The sequence below is a fragment of the Anas platyrhynchos genome, chromosome 6 (assembly GCF_047663525.1).
Source record: "Anas platyrhynchos isolate ZD024472 breed Pekin duck chromosome 6, IASCAAS_PekinDuck_T2T, whole genome shotgun sequence".
Taxonomy (NCBI): domain Eukaryota; kingdom Metazoa; phylum Chordata; class Aves; order Anseriformes; family Anatidae; genus Anas; species Anas platyrhynchos.
In genome coordinates this window covers 26,968,147-26,986,479 of record NC_092592.1, presented here as the reverse complement: position 1 = coordinate 26,986,479, position 18,333 = coordinate 26,968,147, and the positions used below count along the sequence as shown (strand labels likewise).

Here is an 18,333-nt window from a genome sequence, read left to right as displayed (position 1 = left end):
CTCCAGGTTATCTGAAATGGGGTCATATCCCCCAACGTCTGTTAATTGCACCCAAGGCACCCTCTGCTCTCCAGATGCATCCCACCAAGCTCTGGCGGTGCTGAGCGCTTTTAGCCCCAGCGCTCTACCTAGCTGCTGCATTTGCTTTTCCACATCCACGCTGGGGGAGAAAAAGAACGTATCCTGGGTATTTGCAGCCTTAAAGACCCTTGCAGGTTTCTAGAAGCAGACAGTGGCTGTGCATAGCCGTGTGTGCCTGCTAGAGCCGGCGCTGGTGATGTCTGTGGAGGGGGCAGCAGCTGTATTTGGGATTTCTGCTTGCTTGCTGCCACTCTACAAGTGCAGCCGAACCCCCAGTATGGGTGCAGAACAGTAAGGTGAGATGCAATTTGTCCCAGGGCAGCATATCCTGCTTACAAGCCTTAATTTACAGTGGGCTTGGAAGCAGGGAGGAGGCCATACACCTTCCTAATACCAGCTTCAGAGCCAGTGTGTATTCAGGAGCCATACCTGTGGTTCATTCTTCCCTGCCTTAACTGGGTGCTGCTGTCCTTAAAGCATGTACAAAGCTGTGAAAAACCTTGTGGGAACTCTTTCTGCCCGGCACGCTTTTGTTATCTGTCTCCTGGTGCTGTCTTCTTTTGGCGTGCCTAGCTCAGGGAGGATGCTGCGAGTGCTGCCTCGGAGAGAAACACTCATGGTAATTTTTTTTTTCCTTAAGGGAAGATCCCAGATGTCCTTGGTAATTAGAAAAACGAGCAAGGACAATTCTGGAAAGTCTTTTAAAGCTAGTAGGTAGAATAATGTTTCCAACGTGATAAATTTCCCTTGGTTTTAGAGCAATAGTTGAATGGTAAGGTTTTTAATTAGTCATTAAATATTGTATTAGGAGTATCACCAGTGATGATGAACTACTGCAGAATACGGTTGGATTAGTTACTTGGGAAAGCTGGGAGTGGAGGAAGCAATGACAGGAAAATAAAATTATGAACTTATTTGAGTTTGGTTTTTTTTTATGTAAAACGAACTTTGCTTTGTTTGATTTTTATTTGGCTGCAGGTGGGGAGAAGGTTATTTTTAATGTTGAAATGCTTAAAAAAAAAAAAAAAAGACACTACTCTGAAGGGTTAAAAGTCTGAATCTGTAATGGAGGTCTGTTGTTTATCCAGTCAGTTGGCTTATTGTACAACCTGGATACACTGACGAATACGTGCAGCTGACAAAAACCCAACCAAACAAAACCCATCTATAACTTCTTACTTCCTGCTTTTCAGCTGAAGCGCAAGCTTTATAAATCCCCAAGCACGTCACCAAGGACAGCGTAAATTCAGGGGCCTTGAAAACTCCGCAGCGATATTTCCATAGTTATTTTGGCTGTGCTTTGCACAACTTAAGCTTTTAATTTAGAGAAGAAGAATGCTTTTCTCTTCGCTAGCTGTTGTGTGGAGCCTCGGCTCTTCCCGTGCTGCTTTTCTATTTTTTTCCAGTGCAGCAAGAATTCCTGTAGCACCCGCAGAGGTGTGAAGGGACTCATTCATCTGTGTGGGGAGTGTTAGGTGCCAGGCATATTTCTGCTGATCGAAATACCGTCATTTAAACCGGTGCATCCAGTATCAGCCTTTAACTGGGGGCTTTGAGGGGTGAGCTCCAGCAAACCCTGCTGCAGCGGCATGACCTGCTGTGTCCAGCCCCTGCGAGGGACGGCTGCATGGCAGAGCGGTGCCAGCAGAAGACAACACGTCTCCCCCTCCACCTTTCAAGGCACGAGGCCTTGGTGCAGCTCAGCATGGCGATGGTTTGGGCAAAATGCTGTGACGGAGCAGGGGAGATGCAGCATGGGTTGCCATTCACTGCCCTGCCTTGGGATGCTGATTTGGGGCAGCCCCCTGGCTCTGTGTCGCTGCTGAAGGACGCAGTGCCATCCTCAGTGCCTTTCCCTGCTGGTGCTGGTGCTCCTGCCAGCTCTGCAGGGCTCAGCACTGAGCGAGCTGCTCTCAAGGGACTGCTCCTCCTCAGACATCCCTCCTAACGGCCTTCCCACCACAAGGGATGGAGCTCCCACCAAGGCAGCTGAACGCACTGTGTTGTGCACAGGGTCACACCAAAGGGGCATTTTAGAGTCCAGCTGATGGTGAGCATTGCTCACAAGTTCGGCTTCCTCCGTAGTCACCCACATTTCCCAGATCCCACATTTCCCACATTTCCCAGATCCCAAATTTCCAGGCCCCCGCTGGTTTGGGGTGGTGCGAGGCTCCACCCTGGCGCTGCATCAGCTGTGTGACGACAGGAGAGGGAGGGGAGAGGTCATCCCAGTAAAAACACTAAATTGGATTTTATAAGTTTATAGCTACGTTTTGTTTCTTTTACAGAACTATAATCCTGGTGCTTAGAGTGGTCTGAAAGGAACAGAAACACTTAGCCTTGAACTTTTGTTCTGCTGCTGCTTCTTGTGCCTCTGAGGTACAAAACATACCTGTAAACTTATAATCCATCAAACTGACGTTCAAGGGCTAAAAAAAGAAACCCAAAAAGGGCACAGGCTTCATGTTCAATAGTGAGAAACTTGGGGTGGGCAAACCAGAAGATTGCAGTTGGCAATTGACAGGTTTTCGGAGACCGGCGTTCCAGGTAGGTTGGTGTGAAACAGCTGCTTTCTTTCTCCCTCTCTTTCTCCCTCTTCCTCTCCTTCCTCCCCCTGAAAATACACTCTGGAATCACAGGCAAGGCACCCGCAGGGCTTTAAAAGGGAGAGGGGAGGTGAGGTAACCCCATGAGTGGGTCGGGAGCGCAGCAGGAGCTGGCCCCATAAGGGGGGCAGACCCGTTGGGCAGCACAGGCTGAAATCCAGATGTCTCGGTGTTCCCCCCGTCCTCCAGGGCTGCAAATCCCATACCTGCGTGTGCTGCAGGTGTCACGGCAGGCAAACCCGGGGCCCTGTCACCCGCAGCCTTTGTGGGGAGCCCTGGGTGCCCCCCAGCAGGGGCTGGGGGAGGGCTGGCTTGCAGCTCCGCTACACAGAGGCGGCACAATGCAAACAGACGTACTGCAGCACGCAGCTATGCAAATAGCTTCAGAGCACAGCACGTTTTCCGAGCGTTAATTGCTGCACCGCGACGGTCGCGTAGCAACAGCCCCGTGTGTCTCTGTGACAGCTCCTGCCCCTTGATTCCTCTGACACCTCCGTGACAGGCGGGGAAGGAGCAGGGAGCGGGGCAGCCCTGGGAAAGATGGGTCTGGGGGGTGGCTCGGGTGCTGGGATGCCCTTGGGACACCGAGGTGTGTCCTGCTGGTGATGGGAGACCTGGCAGCTAGGCCAAATCAGGCCGGTGTGGTGCAGCTCGAGTGGGAGCTCCCCTCACGACAGCCCGGTGTAGGCAGCGTGTGAGGCCGGTGGCTGCAAAGGGCAAGGCCTGCCCCCTCGCAGGCTCTGTGGGAAAAGCTGCAGATTGGGGTGCAATTTTTCTCCCACTTTCAAAGCACATCTTCATTTCCCATCCTCTGTGTTTCCCTGTTGGTCTTCGGTTCCCTCTGTGCCTCTGTCAGCAGGAGTGAGGGGCTGGTTGGGGCCTGGCATGGTTCCCTGGGGAGGCACCTCAGGGCTGTGCTTGCTGCACCTCTGATAACCCAAAAAACAAGGCAGCCATGTAGGGATACGCTGAGAAGGGAGCAGATGAGCTCAGGGTGAGGGATCCCGGTCCGCATTCGGGCCCAGTGAGACAAAACAGAAAGCCCTGCAGGTAACGAGACTGCAGACCTGGCGAACGGTGTCGCTGAGGGCAAGATGGGTCTTCTAAGGACAAAGGGCATTGAGTCTTAATGGAGGCACCTCCTTTATCAAGCAGGAAAGATATTTATCTCTGTTTTTCAAATTTACAGCTTAACAAGCTGCGTGTCTCTCAGATTAACTCCTTGGAGCACGGCAGGGCAATAGGGTGGCGGTGAGAGCAAGGGGGCAATGCAGGCTGAGGCCCTGGGAGCAGGGAGCGCAGGTCCCCGCCATGGTGTGAGTGGGATGCGGGTCTCCCCCAGCCCCACACACCTTGTCGCCTTCTCTGCTGGGAGAAGGGACTCGATGTACAGACAGCAACCACTTCCCCGTCCTCCGGCATCCCTGTGAGGCGGCGGGGGGGCCGGGCAGGGCCGCACCTCGGCGGCTGCGGCTATAAATGCAGGCTGGCGGGGAAGATGGCTGCCACTCCCCGGAGCTGGGATTTGGGGCAGGTAAGGGGAAACCTGCCGCCATGCACCCGCGGGGGGAAGGAGCAGAGTGGCGACCTGCCTCCGAGCCCTTCCTCTTCGCCTTCCTGGTGGCGCGGGGAAAGTTTTATCTCCATTGTTATCCCGCAGGGCGAGGGGAGGAGCTGGGCTGTGCAGGGATCCTCTCTGGCACAACCCTTCCCATGCAGGGCTCTGGAGAGGGGCCGGGGTGTACCTGGGTGTTTTTATTTTAAATTCACCCTGGGCGTTGCGAGCTGGCAGCGCCAGGCAGGAGCAGTTGTGGCGGCTCCAGCGGGCACGCTTGCCAGCTTGCAGCAGTGAAGGGAGCTGGCTTGTTGCTGACCCAGCACCACGTTCAGGAGGTGCTGGAGCACATTCGCCAAGCGTAATTTACTTGGCCTTTCTGGGCAGTTTGGGGAAAACCCTGCCCAAGAGGCCTGAAGGGTAAAGCTTGAATTTGGGCAGACTGGAAAGCGCAGGGCTGGCTAGCAGATGCTCGGAGCAGGTTGTTGGCGACAGCCTGGCATTTCTGGGTGAAGAGGAGGCCAAGTGGCCATGCCCAGAGCCATCCACAGAGCCATCTCCTGGCCTTTGCTGAGTTTGGGAGCAGCCCCCAGGTTGCTGGAGGTGCCTCCAAAGCAGTGCCAGTCCCCAGCCAGCAGCGAGCCAGCATGGAGCAAGCAGCAGGGGAAGACCTCTCAGAGGCCGGTTCCAGCACAGAGGCTGCCACCTAGCACGGCCATCCCACGTCCCTGGCCTTCTCTCCTCGCTCTCTGTTGTCAGCCTCAGCCGGTCTCCAGCAGGGATGGCAGCCGACACGGCTGCCCACCTCCCGCTGGATTTTTGGCTGCCAGTGCTGGGCGAGATGTGCAGCCCGCCAGTCGTCCGCGGGAGCTGCAGCACCTCGCCAAAATCCTCCTTGAAATGCCACACAGTAGCTGGCAGGGGTGATTCACCAGCAGGGGTCAATGAGCCTCCTCAGCCTCCCTTCCCGTGCGTGGGAGCCATGAGTCATCCCGGTGAGGGGAGCAGGGGGAACTGCTTCGCTCCCCGGAGGGCAGCGAGGTGCAAAGTACAGCTGTTAGTCCCAAATCCAGCTGGCAGAGGTCCCGCAGGGATGGGGAGGGAACTGCCTGTGCTGCTGCTGGGAATGGGCACGGTTTGGGTAGCAGAGCCTGGCACTGCACTCCTAATAAGTTTGTGCAAACACTGGGTAATTATCCCTTAACCTCTCCACCAAGAAGTCCTAATTGCCTGTGCCAAGCAGGTAAATGATAATCATCTTTTTAAAGAGGTAGCAAGAGGCAGCGATACTGTATGCAGCAGTGCTGTAGGGCTGCACTTTCTGGGTGACCACTGCAAGCTGCCAGTCAGACCCTCAGCTGCAGAGCGAGTTCATTAAATGGCAGCAAAGCAAAGGTCGGTGCAAATTACAAGGCACTGCAGCATGGGAAGGTGCATTGCTGCATGCATGTCCTGCAGCCTGGGAACTCTCCAAATTTTCTTCTCTGATTACAGAGGAGGGTCAGGTCTGCTCAGTTTGCCATAGACTCTTCCTTCTGCTGCCTAGAAGGAAGCAGAATTTGCAGATGTAACAGCAGCTCAAGGTGTCTGGCTGCCCAGCTGGGCTGCTGCGCTGCTCCCACAGATCCTCGATGCGCAGATGGAGCGTACAGACGCCTGCAGTTGTTCCAGCGTGTCCCAGAAGTGTTGGGCCTGTGCATGCTGCAAATATGATCCTCACCAGGAAGTTCAGGTCTGCTCGGAGCGTGTCACATGGTGCCTACACACTAGTGCTGCCTAGGGAGCCCTCGGCAGAAGTGCAGTTACAGGTCTCGTAGCAGTGGGAGACGAATGGAAGTGCAGTTTGTGTCCTGCCAGCAGTGTGCGTTCGTCTGTGTGTGTGTGCTGGGAACCAAAGGGGTAGCTGCAAACCTCCTGACAACAGGGTGCTTGATCTCACCTGGAGATCAGGTGCGTGGTACGCCTGGGTGGGAGGAGAAGGCTTGCTCTGGTTTTGCAGCATGAACTTCTGTTCCTGGGGACGTGTTACTGATTGCTTCTCTCTTTGTCTCTCTAGTGAGGATGCAGCAGAGACAATAGCAATAGACTCTAACAATCAGCCGAAGTCTCCACTGGAAAAGTTTATGGTCAGACTGTGTACACACCACCAGAAGCAATTCATTCGCGTGCTAAACGACATATACACTGAAGTACAACCGGACTCTGAAGGCCAGCAGTCGTCCGAATCCGAAAGCATGGAGGCCTCCACTTGTGGCTCTGGTTGTAGCCAGCGAAGCACTGAAAATCAGGATAAGGGTGCTGCTTGTACTGAATCAAGGCCCCCTTCTTCCTCAGAGCCGGGACACTCGGGGTCTGATGGCTCCCTGCATGTCGCAGGACAAGCCCCGAAGCAGCCCACAGAGCTGAAATCCACGGACAGAGCGGAGAGCCCCAGCCCTGCTTTGAGAAGAGACTTCTCTGACCCTCCCGTTGCTCGGCTTTGTTCTGCCAGCCCAAAGGACAGCTCCACCCAAGGATACCTCAGCACGTTGAACTCTTCCTCCTTGAATTTTCATCACGCTGCAAAGAGCCTGGAAGGGCAGGTTGCTGGACACGAGCAAGAAGCCGGTGTCAGAAAGTGCGAGGACAATAAAGAGCAGATGGCAGGTAAGGCCCTAGTGGAAGGCTATATCTCTGTCAAAGTGGCGAATGTGAATGGCAGCGAGGACAGCTTAGACGGCTGTCTGGGCTCCCAGAAGAGCTCTTTCAGAGCTTTGCCAGAAGAGCCCTGGGATCCCAGCTTCGCAGTGAGCCCCCCTCGCCGAGCTGACAAGGAGAACACTTTGCAGTGCGGCTCGAAAGCATCTTTGCACCAGGACCTAGACGCGAAAGAACAAGACGCGAGACCAAAGCCAGAAAACCACCTGCACGCCGTGGCCAAGGGCAAGGCAGGCTGCCACCTGCACCCGGCCGACAAGGGCCCGCTCGACAAATCCAAAGAGGGCTGGCTGCCCGCCGGCACCGCGCCAGCCGCCCACCGGGCCCCCGGCGGGCACCCCCGCGCCAAGGCGGCCTCCCTCAGGTCCTCCCGCAAGAGCAAAAAGGCCTCGGGGCTGAGGATCAACGACTACGACAACCAGTGCGACGTGGTCTACATCAGCCAGCCCATCACCGAGTGCCACTTCGAGAGCCAGCGCTCGGTGTCGTCGCGCAGGACGGCGAGGAAGAGCACGCGGGGGTATTTCTTCAACGGGGAGTGCTGCGAGCTCCCGACCGTCCGCACCCTGGTGAAAAGCTCGCGGGCGGAGGAGCGGGGCGGCAGCCCGGCACTGCGAACAGAGGCGCTCGTAAGCACGAAGCCAGCTCTGGTGCTCTCAGGGGGTGGGTCGTCGGGGACGGGACGGGACGGGGAGAAAAGGGTTTCGCTCAGGCTCCTGGCCAAAGGAGCGCCGGCCAGCAGAGAGACAAAAGCGAGAGGTGACCTGGGCTGTGTCCAGCGGGAGCCACGGGACATGCGGGTGCTGCGCTCGCGGGAAGCTGCCGTGACCGTGCCCTTGTTCTCCCTCTCCGCTCCTCCCAGCCCGCAGAAGGAGGACAGCGTGGCTGGCTCACCGCCCCCAGGCTCCCCCCGCAGCGAAGGAGCCGGGGACACGGCCACCCCGGAGGCTGGCGTGGATTCCTCCGGGGACAGCGGCTCCAAAGACGGCGGTGCCGTGCAGGCTGCAAGCTTTGCTGCCCTTTCTGCTGCTGAAGCAGCCATCAGGGAGGAGGGTTCCCCAGGCTCGGGTGTGCAAACTATTCCAGACCTCCCTGCCAGCCCAGAGCCGGGGTCTCCCCTGCAGCCCTCTGCTGCTCCAGACGCAGCACCCCTGGCCGATGCTGGCCCGAGGGACCCTGCTGAGCTTCCAGGCGCTGGTGGAGCAGAGCCCTGCGGGGTATGTCCCACAGAGCCCTCCCCGCCCTCTCCAGACCTGCAGGCTCCCGAGCAGCCCCCTGCCACCGAGGGCGGGGATTGTCCCCCAGAGCTCCCTGCCGCCTTCCAGTGTGTGGATGTGAACAAAAGTGTCGATGCTGAACCAGAAGCTGAATTGCTGGGCGTGTTGGGTGACAGCTCCCTCGAGGAAGAGGAGGCTGTGCCAGCCAGCACAGCCCTCCCTGCGGTCTCAGAAGGGGAGGCGGTGCAGAACAACAGCCTGGCAGGTGAAAAAGAGCCTGCTGAAGGGGAAATGCTGCCTGAACCCGATGGCTTGGAAACAGCAGACAAAGACTCTGTCTCTTCCAAAGACAGCCTAGACAAGAAGCGAAAGAAAGGAAGGAGAACGCTCGTGGCATCCGACCGGCGTCTCCGAAGCCAGCAGTCCCAGTCACCTGCCGAGGGCAGCGCTGAGGACGCTGGCTCTTCCAGCTCCGTGCAGCTTCCTTGCCTTCAGATCAAACTCTCCAAGAGTCCCAGCGCCAAGCGGTTCAAGAGAGAAGTGCAGCTGGACGGGGCAGCATCCATGCACTTCCCAAACGACTGCTTCCATACCACACTGCTCAAAACCAGCGAGGGGCCGAGCACCGGCCAGGCTCCGGAGAGCATCACTGAGCAGCAGCCAGGTGAGGAGAGCGGTGTCATTACCAGACAGACCTATAAGAGCATCTTAGCGAAAGAGACTGTGGCAGAGGGAGAAAATTCCTCTGAAGACGACCCCCCTGCTAAAGGTGGCCAGAGTCAACCAGGCGAGACGCTGGAGATGTGTGTCCAGGCTGATGCTGAGAAGACGAGCATCCTCCTCCCCGCAGAAAGCAGCGTGCCTGCAGACGATGCAGAGCAAGCAGAGGTGAAGCCAGGTGGTACCAGAGCAAAGGAGGAGGAGAGCTCTGACAGCGCCATGGACACGGGAAAGCTGGAGAGCTACGAGCCAGCGGCCAGCTCGCCTCCGTGTCCCAGCAGCAGGGCCAGTGGAAGCAAGCATCTTCCAGCGAAGGCTGCGAAGCCCAAAAAGTCAGCCCTGCAGTTTTATAACTTAAGACACACGCCCGCACCCACCGACACTGCAAAAAAGAGCACACCAGGGAAGGAGTCTATGCAAGCAATCCCCAAACCGCGGGACGAGTGTAGTTCAGGGAATGACGACTCCCTGGCGCTGGAGGACGCAGACCTGGCTGACAGCAAACCAAAGTTCATGGAGTGGTGTGCCGAAGAGGAGAACCAGGAGCTGATTGCCGAGTTCAATGCCCAGTACATGAAAGTTCAGAAGGGCTGGATTCAGCTGGAGAAAGAAGTGCAGCCAACCCCCAAGGTGAAGAACAAAGCCGACAAGCTGAAGGAGATTTGGAAAAGCAAGAAGAGGACACGGAAAAGTCGAGGGTCGCTGGAAGTTCAGAAGCTGTCTCCTGTCCAGATGCTGTTTATGAAGGCCTTCAAGCTGTCCGACATCTGCCAGTGGTTCCTGGAGACGACGGAGACCAGGTCTCTGGTGATCGTGAAGAAACTCAACACCCGTCTCCCGGGGGAGATCCCCCCCATCAAGGTCCCCATGCAGAAGTACTCCTCCTCCGGCCTCTACCCCAGCTCGCTGCAGGCTGAACGCTTGAAAAAACACCTCAAGAAATTCGCCGCCGCTACCCCGGCCCGGAACAACCTGAAGAACCAAAAGCTGTGGGCCAAAATCCGTGAGAACGCGGACAGAGCCGAGGCCGAAGAAGCCGTCGGGGCCGGCCAGCCGCCTCCCTCGGAAGCCGGCCCCGAGGAGGCGAGCCAGGACCGGAGCGTGGCGCCCACCCCCAGCCTGCCCACGCAGGCCAGCACCCGCATCCTGCGGAAATACTCCAACCTGCGGGGCAAGCTGCGGGCCCAGCACCGCGCCGCAAGGGCCGAGCGGAGGAGCGACGTCCCCGGGGAGCAGCCGGCCCTGGAGAGCAAGCCCAGCCGCAAGAGCGTGTGCATCAACCCGCTGATGTCTCCCAAGCTGGCCCTGCAGATCAAAGCTGACGCCTTCCCGGCTCGATCCCCGGCGATGGACGGAGCGGGAAAGGGGAGGAAGGGGAAGGGCAGGTGCCCGGAGGAGCCCTCGCCCCGGGCCGACCCGCAGCTCAGCAGGAAGAAGAGGACACTGAAGGAGAGCGGGGGCACCCAGGAGCGCTCCGGCTCCGCCGGTAAGGACAAGCTGCCGGCCAAGAAGGCCAGTAAAATAAAACATTCGGAGGTCAGCGCCAAAGCCCCCGCCACCCGAAAGCAAGCCGCCGTGGAGAGGAGCAGTAAGCTTGCCAAGAAAATGTCTCTGAAAGAGAAGAGAGCCCCGAAAAGGCAGCTGGAGAAGGTGCGGCTCCCCGTGCGGAAGGGCAAGGAGAACACGAGCCGGCGGGCCGTGCTGCCCCCCGGCCACGAGGAGCTGGCCAAGTCCCCGCGGCAGAAGCCCCTCGGGGAATCCTCGACGCGGTCACAGAAGATGGCCAACAAGAAGCCCGGCGCTGGGAAAACCCTGACGAGGTCCATGAAGAAGATGCAGGAGAACAGCGGGGCGCAGGGCAAGAGGAAGCTGCGGGCGAAAGTTGACTGTTCGCACAGCAAGCGCTCGCGCCTGGACACGAAATAGCGAAGAACCGGTAGCCATGTACAAAACTGTTGTATAGTAGTAACCCTTTACCATGCATTAACTAAAGCTGCTTTTATAAGCTGTAGCAAGCCTTTAAAAATCCGCAGTTACAGGATAACGCCCGTGATTTTAGGCATCAGGAGATGTGTCTCGGACAGAGAAGAGGTCAGCCTGTCTGTCTCTGCTGTTCAGAAGGAAGTTTCTGCAGTTTGAACGTTCCCTGGGTTTTTGACCTCGGAACCAGGCAGTTTTAGTTAAAAGTACAGTGCCTTATTTATCACTTTAAAAATAAAAATAAGAAGCTCGTCTGTGTGATTTGGAGGCTTGCGTTTTATACTTGAGGCACAAGCACTTGTACTGTAGCAGAAAGAAAACCACCTTTGTGCACATGAAGTAGCTTTCGGCAGCCTTTCGGTGCACGCAAACATTTCCCTTTCCTTCAGCGTCCTACTTCTGTCTGTCTTCTTAGTGGCATTTCAAGCAAAACCAAAACTCATTTTCCATCAGTGAGGGAGAGAAAGGTGAACCTGTCAGCCGTCGGTTCGTTCGTGGCAGCTGCTGGTGTCCCGTCCTGTTACCTGCAGACAAGTATTCCCCAGTGACTCTGCTGCTGGCCCCCGGCCCCGCTCCCCCCGCACAGCCGTGGGGCAGGGAGATCCCGGTCACAGCGCGGTGGCAGAGGTGCTGCCCGGTCCCTGGGGCACACGGGGCGTGCTGGGCTGTATCCATCTGTTTCTGCTGGCTTTGGCACGGGCCGGCCCCGCAGTGCCCTGCTGCTGGGCACAAATCCTTCCCCATCAGCACCGTGCTGCGCTCGGGTTGGTTTCGTGGTCTCTGACAGCGTGCTCGGTGCTTGGCCTCTGGAGAAAGCTGGTTCCCAATGCACAGTGCTCAGCAGCTGGGGCTGCTGTGTTTCGATGGCTTTGCCTGCACCTTGCTGCTGCTCGAGGTCTCTGCGTGAATCCCATCGTCAGCCTCCTGTGCGGAGAGCAGCAAGGCCCGTGGTGGCACTGCTTCAAGGGGCATTGCTTTTCACGTCTCACACTGCTCCCAAATCCTGTGGAAAGCAGCTAATTGTCTTCAAATCTTTCGTGGTACCCATGTAGTACAGAGGACGGAGCGAGGCGTTGGAGATGCGCACGCCCTTTGCTGAGCACCCCGGGTCCCTTACAGGCATTCCCTTCCCCCAGCGCTGGCACACATGAGTCTGCTGCACGTTTTTCTCTTTCTATGAAATGGCTGATATAAAAAAAAAATCCTTTACCTTTCCTTTGAATCATGAAAGAGTAAGTTAACTCTCCGAACAGTGATGAAGTGATTAAATCTAGCCTGTCAGTCCCTGTACAGATTAATACAAAGCTATCTATTACTTTAATTTTTACTGCATGGATTACGTATGTCAAACATTCCATCAGAAAAGGGTTAAAAGCGTTTTAGGAGAGGTGTGTGGCAGGAGGGCACTGCTGGCGGTCAGATGACTGCTCCGTACCTTTCCCACAGGTTCTCTCTCCCTCTCGCTTCCCTGCCTGCATCCGCATCTTCTTCTTCCTCCGCTGGGGCAGCTGCTGCACAGACCCGCGGCTCTGGCGTGCCTGAGCCCCCGTTCTCCCTCGGAATTTCCTCCCTCGCGTGCTGGATTTAATTTCTCACTGCCTTCCACTGGCACATGCGGGCGTCCTGCTTTCCATCGTCCGTGCTGCTGGGAGCAGGAGCCGTGCTAGGATGAGAGCTCCACGAAGCTGTCAGAGTGAGGTGGTGCTGGCCTGGCTTTGGTCACACTGGGCACCACGTAGGCATCGTGGTCGGAGCCCCAGCAGCTCATCCCAGCTCTGGTGGCCTTGACCCAGCAGCTCTGCCCGTCCCTGGGGATGTTGGAGGGCTCGGCAAGCTGAGGCTTTCCCACTCGAAGGGTAACGCTCCCAAAATCTGTGCGAAGATGCTACTGAGTTGTAACAGGAGCTGGGCTGTGCCTAGGAGGTGTAAATCTGAATTTCTTACCTCTTGCTGAGGAGACAGAGGTGTGTGATTTGTGTGTGTGTGCTGCACATCTTGGTTATGCTGGGGACTGGGAGCAGCCTGGGCCACGCGGCACCCGCTGAGGCAGCACAAGGCTGGCTCTTGCTTTTAATTTCGAAATTACAGCTTTTGACTTGAGGAAGGGGTGGGTTATGTGCAGCCATTGCCTGTGGCTGGGTTATTGCAGCCAGCACTGTGGCCATGCCCCAGCCCAGGTTGAGGTGGGCACACCGGTGCTGTATCACAGGCTCTCTGAATTGTGGGTTGGTGCAGTCGCTTGGGTTAGCAAACCGCAGATGCTCCCCAGCTCTAGAAAAGCATCTTAAGGCTTCCTGCTCGGAGGAAACTCCAGCTCCGTGCCAGCCTGCCTTCCTTGCTTCCTCTGCCCTCAGGAGATGCCGTCCCCAGCCCTTCTTTGCCTCCTGTGCACGTTCTCGTGCTGACACCAGTTGTAGCTTCCAGGTCTTGCAGGCAGTGAGCCTTGCTTTTAACACGCTTCGCACCTGCTGCTGTGAGTGCTGTATTTTGGGGCAGGAAGGAGCGATGCTTTAATTTCCTAACAGATCAACGGGTCTGCGTGCGAGGCGGCCACCTGGCAGGCTGGCATTGCCTGGGGAGCTCCATTCTCTTCATCAGTGCTCAGACGTGAACTGCTGCTCCTTTTCTTCCCAACAGCCTTCGTCTTGCAGCCGGTTGCCCCTGGCCGTGGCTGAGGCCGTGCCCTGCTGGTTTCTCTCCGTCCCGCGGTGAGGCACGCGGTGAGCAGCGCTGCTGAGGCGTGGCCCCTGCCTTACAGCAGCGCCTTTCCAGTCAGCGCAGCTTTTACGCAATGAAATGGATGCACGGGGAGTTGCAGACGATCTTAATGAATGGAAGGAAATGAGCAGCGTGATTTATTGCCTTATTTCACGCGGGCAGCCGCTGCGTCCTGGCTTGCTCAGGTGCAGAGCTGCCCGCGGGCACCGCCGCAGTGCCCTCCTCAGCCCCACGGCCTCACTGCGCTCCCTCTCCGTGCCACCCCACTCGCTCCCTCATTTCAGGAGGAGCCAAGTGCTGTTACCTCTGCTGCCCCTTTGGCTTCTGATCATGTTCTTGAAACTCTTTTCCATCCCAGCTCCTCCGTCCGTAGATCAGGAGCAGCATCTTTGTAGCCCTGCATCTCCACAGGCATCCTTGGTGTCCCTCTTCTGCCGGGTCCCCTCTTTCCTTTGCTCGGTCATCTTCTCCCTCACCGTGTCCTTGGCAGCTCTGGGTCTTCACGCTTCACGTGGCTGGGAGCTCTTCTCACGCGGCCTCCAGAAAGGGCTGGCCTGGCCAGGTTTGCTGTGCTGAGTCAAAATTTATTTACCAGGCATGTGTCCGTGGTGCTTGAGGGCTGCATCCAGAGCAGCTCGAGCCCAGGACGGCTCCTTCCACCTGTCAGACGTCCAGCAGGGACATCCCTGCGGTCGGTTTCTCTGCTGTGGGGTGCGTGCTGTATATCCCAGATGTGCGGTGTTTGTATTCCTCACTAATGAGCTCATTTCCACACGGGTGCAGCGTGTGGCCGTGTTGCTCTGCAAGCGCTGCCGTGCTACGTGCTCGCAGCACATGTTCTCCCAGGCGCTACCGAGCAGAAGCTGACTCTTTCAAGCAAACTCTGCTGCGTCACTGGTCGTCCCCTTGGGCCAGGACAGCAAGGTGACCCCGTCCCCGTGCTGGGGAGCAGCTCAGCCTCCTGCCTGCGTGCAGCGAGCAGAGCACAGCCTGGCCCGCGTCCCAGCCGCTCGCCGGCACCTCCGCAAACCTCCGCCGGTGTTTCCAAAAGCTCTTCCAGGTCCCGGGAACCCCCCGGGAACCGGAGAGGCGGTCTCAGAAGGACACAGATTTACTGCTGCCCTGCTCTTAAGACTTGCTAATGGACAGTTTCTCTCTCCAGCTCGTGTTCTTGCAGCCTGGCAGCTGCAGTCCCGCTTCAAGGAGACTGAAAGCTGTGTGGTGGGAGGCTGTGTGGGGGGGCTCTGCCCTTCCCATCGCCCGAGGCCACCAGCTCGGTCCCGGGGGTCCTGCAGCTCAGGTCCTGCCTTCGGAGGGTGCACGAGCGAGGCAGGGGCAGGCCGGTTCCCTCCCCCCCAGGGAATGCCCTTGACGCTTTTCTTGTAGCTGTAGGTTTTTGAGCAAACCATGAGGGTATGGTTCCCCGGCATCGCGCGCGTCCCCCGTGTGTTGTAGCGTCCGTTCAGCCCATCCTTTAGCTCGGTGGTTGTGAAATGAATCCATCTGTTCTAAGATGTTCTCAGGAGTTCTTGTTTGTATTAAGATCACCCCTAGGCTTAGCGGAAATCACGGTCCCCGGCTCTCCTCGTCCCCTCCCTCCCCCTGGACCCCTCTCCGGTTCGAGAGCACTTCCACCCCTCCCCGGGGGCCGCGGGGGCAGCTGGCGGTTTTGATTCAGGGCATGTTGGCAGCTTCGGGGCGGCCGGAGACGTCGAGAGGCACCCGGGCGGCTTTCGCGGCGTTGGCTCGCCCGCCGGTCCCTCGGACCGCATTGCTAGCCAATGTTTTCTAAGTCTGTTTGTAAGAGTACCTAATTTTAAAATGAAATGTGAATATATATTATGTGTAGGTGCCATGTAAGATAGTGTTGTGCTAGGCGGCAGGATGCTAACCTACTTTTTAAGCTTTTGGGGCAGGAAAAAAAAAAAAAAAAAAGCGTTTTTCTCTCACTTCTCACAGATCTAATATTGTAAATAGTTGTTTTTTTATATATATTTATTTCATGGGCTTTCCACAGGTTCTTGTTCTGACTGGTGTTGGTTGGCGGGGGGGTCTCCCAGCTCGTGCCGGGGGGCGCAGCTTGCCGCGACCAGAGGGCTGGCTTATGGCGGGGGGTGGGATGGGGGGGAACGGGGCTGGGGAGGGGGGAGAACGGGACGGTGGCGGTGTTGGGTTGGTTTTTATGTCGCATCAGCGTTGAAGCATTAACTCTTCATCTCAGTTTTGATGATGTCAGAGCCGGCCGGAGGCCACGGGGAGGCGGCGAGCTGCCGTGGCCGGCCGGGAGGGCCGGGGGTCCCCGGGGTGGGGGGCGCTGCAAGCAATAAGATTTGTAGTAATAATGTCTGCTTGGATGACCGGGGGGCTCGGGGGGGTTGTGGGGGTCTCTGATGGGCAAGACGGGGGTCTCGAGGAGCGAGAGGCAGCTGCCCGACCCCCGGAGCTCCCCGGATGGCCGGGGCAGAGCGGGCAGTTGCCGACAGCCGAGCCAGCTCCGTCAGGCCGTTGCCTGCCTGCTTGCCATTCTGCAGTTTTTATTCTCCTTCTAGGGGTGTTGAGGTCGTTTGCGTGTTCGTTTTCTTCCCCCAAGTGTGCGTGGATTTTTTTCTTGCTGTTTTCTGTGTGAGTGTGTTTTGGTTTTTTAGCCCCGTTTGTCTGGGCGTGCGCCCTGGCTGCGCCCCGGCCCGTGAGCAGGGTCAGCCCCGCGTTTGTGGTGGCAGGTCCCTAATTTTGGGAGGCAGGGTGGGCTGTGCACTGGGCTCCTGGCCCTGCAGGGCTCCCACGAACCCCAAGCATCCTTCGCCCTTGGAACAGTTATGTGGAAAAAGAAAAAAAAAAGAAAAAAGAAAAAAAAAAAGAGTAATGAAATAAAATAAACCCACCAACCCAGTGCGTTTTTTTTCTCTTTAAGATACTCAGCGTTTCAATATTAGTTCCACCCCGATAGCAAACGTTTTTCCTTCACCTGTGTCTGCTTCCCTGGGAGAGTCTTGTCCCTCTGTTTGTCCCTGTATGAATTTTAGACACTGATCTGAAAAGTCCTCCTGTCCGGTACTGTATGTTTGAGCCTAACCAATGTGAACTTGACAGAACAGCGGTGGGAGGTGGCAGCTGGTGACTGCGCGGGGGCCGCGTCCCCGTGCGCTGCGGGTATGGGGAAGTTCTGCGTCTTGCTCGGAGAAAATGAACTGTCTGCTGTGAATTATTGGTTGGAAATGTTGAGAGGGGTTTCCATTAGATAATGTTTACATACCTCACCTGACGAACCTTTGAAAGTGTATATATAAAAAAAAAAATAAAATAAAATTATATTAAGTTGCTTTAAATCAATATGTATAGCTATAAGAGCTGGGTCATTTGAACTTTGACTATGTATCAACTCTCTAAATGTTGACATTTTGTGAACTCTGTGCTCCTGTCTTTTATTTCAGACTAGACTATCGAGGAAGCTGTGTTCTTGTTACAGGTAAAAGGTCCCTGACTCAGATTTGAACTCCTCAAGGACTCCCACCACCTTGTTTTCTTTTATTCCTCCATTGTTGATATTCACCCTATGAGCTTTCTAAAGGTCCGTATTTTATTGCAGCTTATTAAACGTTTCTTTGATATCAAAGTCGCTTTGCTGTGATAACTGGGCGAAGGAGCGGGGTGGCGTGCTCCGGCTCGCCCCGAGCCGTGTGAGCCCCTGGCGCCTGCCTGGTGGCACGGCCGTGTGCTGCGGGGCTGGGTGTTTGTACAAATAACCCCGGCTGTCCCCAGAGAAGGGGGACAGCCCCCAAACCGGGACCAGGGCTGCTCCAGGAGCTGCAGGGCCCCATTGTGCCCGTACTGTCCCCACGCCGTGCCACCGCCTCGCGTGCCCGGCCCGTGGTGCCCCCCCCGAAAGATGAGGCCGGGGCTCTGAATGAATCAATGTCATGTTCACGTGGAAGACAACATAGACAATACCGAACATCTCCTAAAACAATACAGCCTCTGCCAGCGAAAGGATGCTCAGCGCCGCCCTCCCCAGCCTAGTACAAACCAGCGTCTTCAACAGTGACACACACAAACCCCACGGGCCAAACAAAGCCACCGTCATTTTCCTGCCCAGTAGCATCTGTAAACAAAAAGAAAACGGCATTTGTTGACCCCGAACATATAAAAATACTATAACAAAATGAAATACAAATATATATTAGAATCTGTAAGTATTCTGTATAAAGAGATACTTTAGCGGTTAGCTTACAGCAAGAACAAAAACACAACACAACCAAGCCCCGGCCGGGCCACGGGCAAAATGAGAGGCGTCCCGGCTCCGCCGTGCAGCAGAGGGGTGCTGGTGGCAGTGCCGTCCCCGCAGGGCTTGTCCTGGAGGCCAGCGGTGAGCGGGGACGGCGACGGCACCCATCAGCTGGCTGCACCCCGTGCGGATCCGAGGCCAACGCGCTGGTGTGATGCAGTGGAGAGAATTGGGGCTGCAGCCCTGGGAGGGGTTGGTCCTCCTGGGTGACGCGGTGATGTCCTGCCGTGGAGGTGTGTGGGGTCCCAGGTCGGGCTCGCATCATCCTTGGCCCCCCGCGGCCGTAGAAGCAAGCCTGCTGCAGAGGTTGGGGTGTGCGCGGTGCCCCTGGTGCCGTGCCAACCCAGCACGTCCTCCGGCACCACTGGCTTCACAGAGCTGCTGCCAGCAGCTCCCACCTGAGTCCTGGTGGGACCTGTGCCAGCAGCTGGGGCACCTCCAGGCTTACCACGGCCTCAGGCACCTTCAGCATCCATA

General features: G+C 56.8%; 1 protein-coding gene across 3 annotated transcripts; it reads left to right on the top strand.

Moving 5' to 3' along the window:
- The first annotated feature begins 2,467 nt into the window (after nt 1-2,467).
- LOC119712980 (uncharacterized) lies at nt 2,468-17,187 on the top strand. 3 transcript variants are annotated; one of them, XM_038181015.2, is made up of 2 exons: nt 2,468-2,628; nt 6,299-17,187. In XM_038181015.2, the coding sequence occupies exon 2, from the start codon at nt 6,366-6,368 to the stop codon at nt 10,800-10,802; it is 4,437 nt and encodes a 1,478-aa protein (XP_038036943.2). In that variant the 5' UTR covers nt 2,468-2,628; nt 6,299-6,365; the 3' UTR covers nt 10,803-17,187. The 3 variants fall into 3 exon arrangements, with proteins under 3 accessions (XP_038036943.2, XP_071895806.1, XP_071895807.1); XM_072039705.1 differs by lacking the exon at nt 2,468-2,628 and adding an exon at nt 2,655-4,221; XM_072039706.1 differs by lacking the exon at nt 2,468-2,628 and adding an exon at nt 4,254-6,192.
- The last annotated feature ends 1,146 nt before the right edge of the window (nt 17,188-18,333 follow it).

Excerpts from the sequence above, each read along its gene's own strand:
- LOC119712980 (XM_038181015.2), top strand. The coding sequence starts at position 6,366 with ATGGTCAGACTGTGTACACACCACCAGAAGCAATTCATTCGCGTGCTA.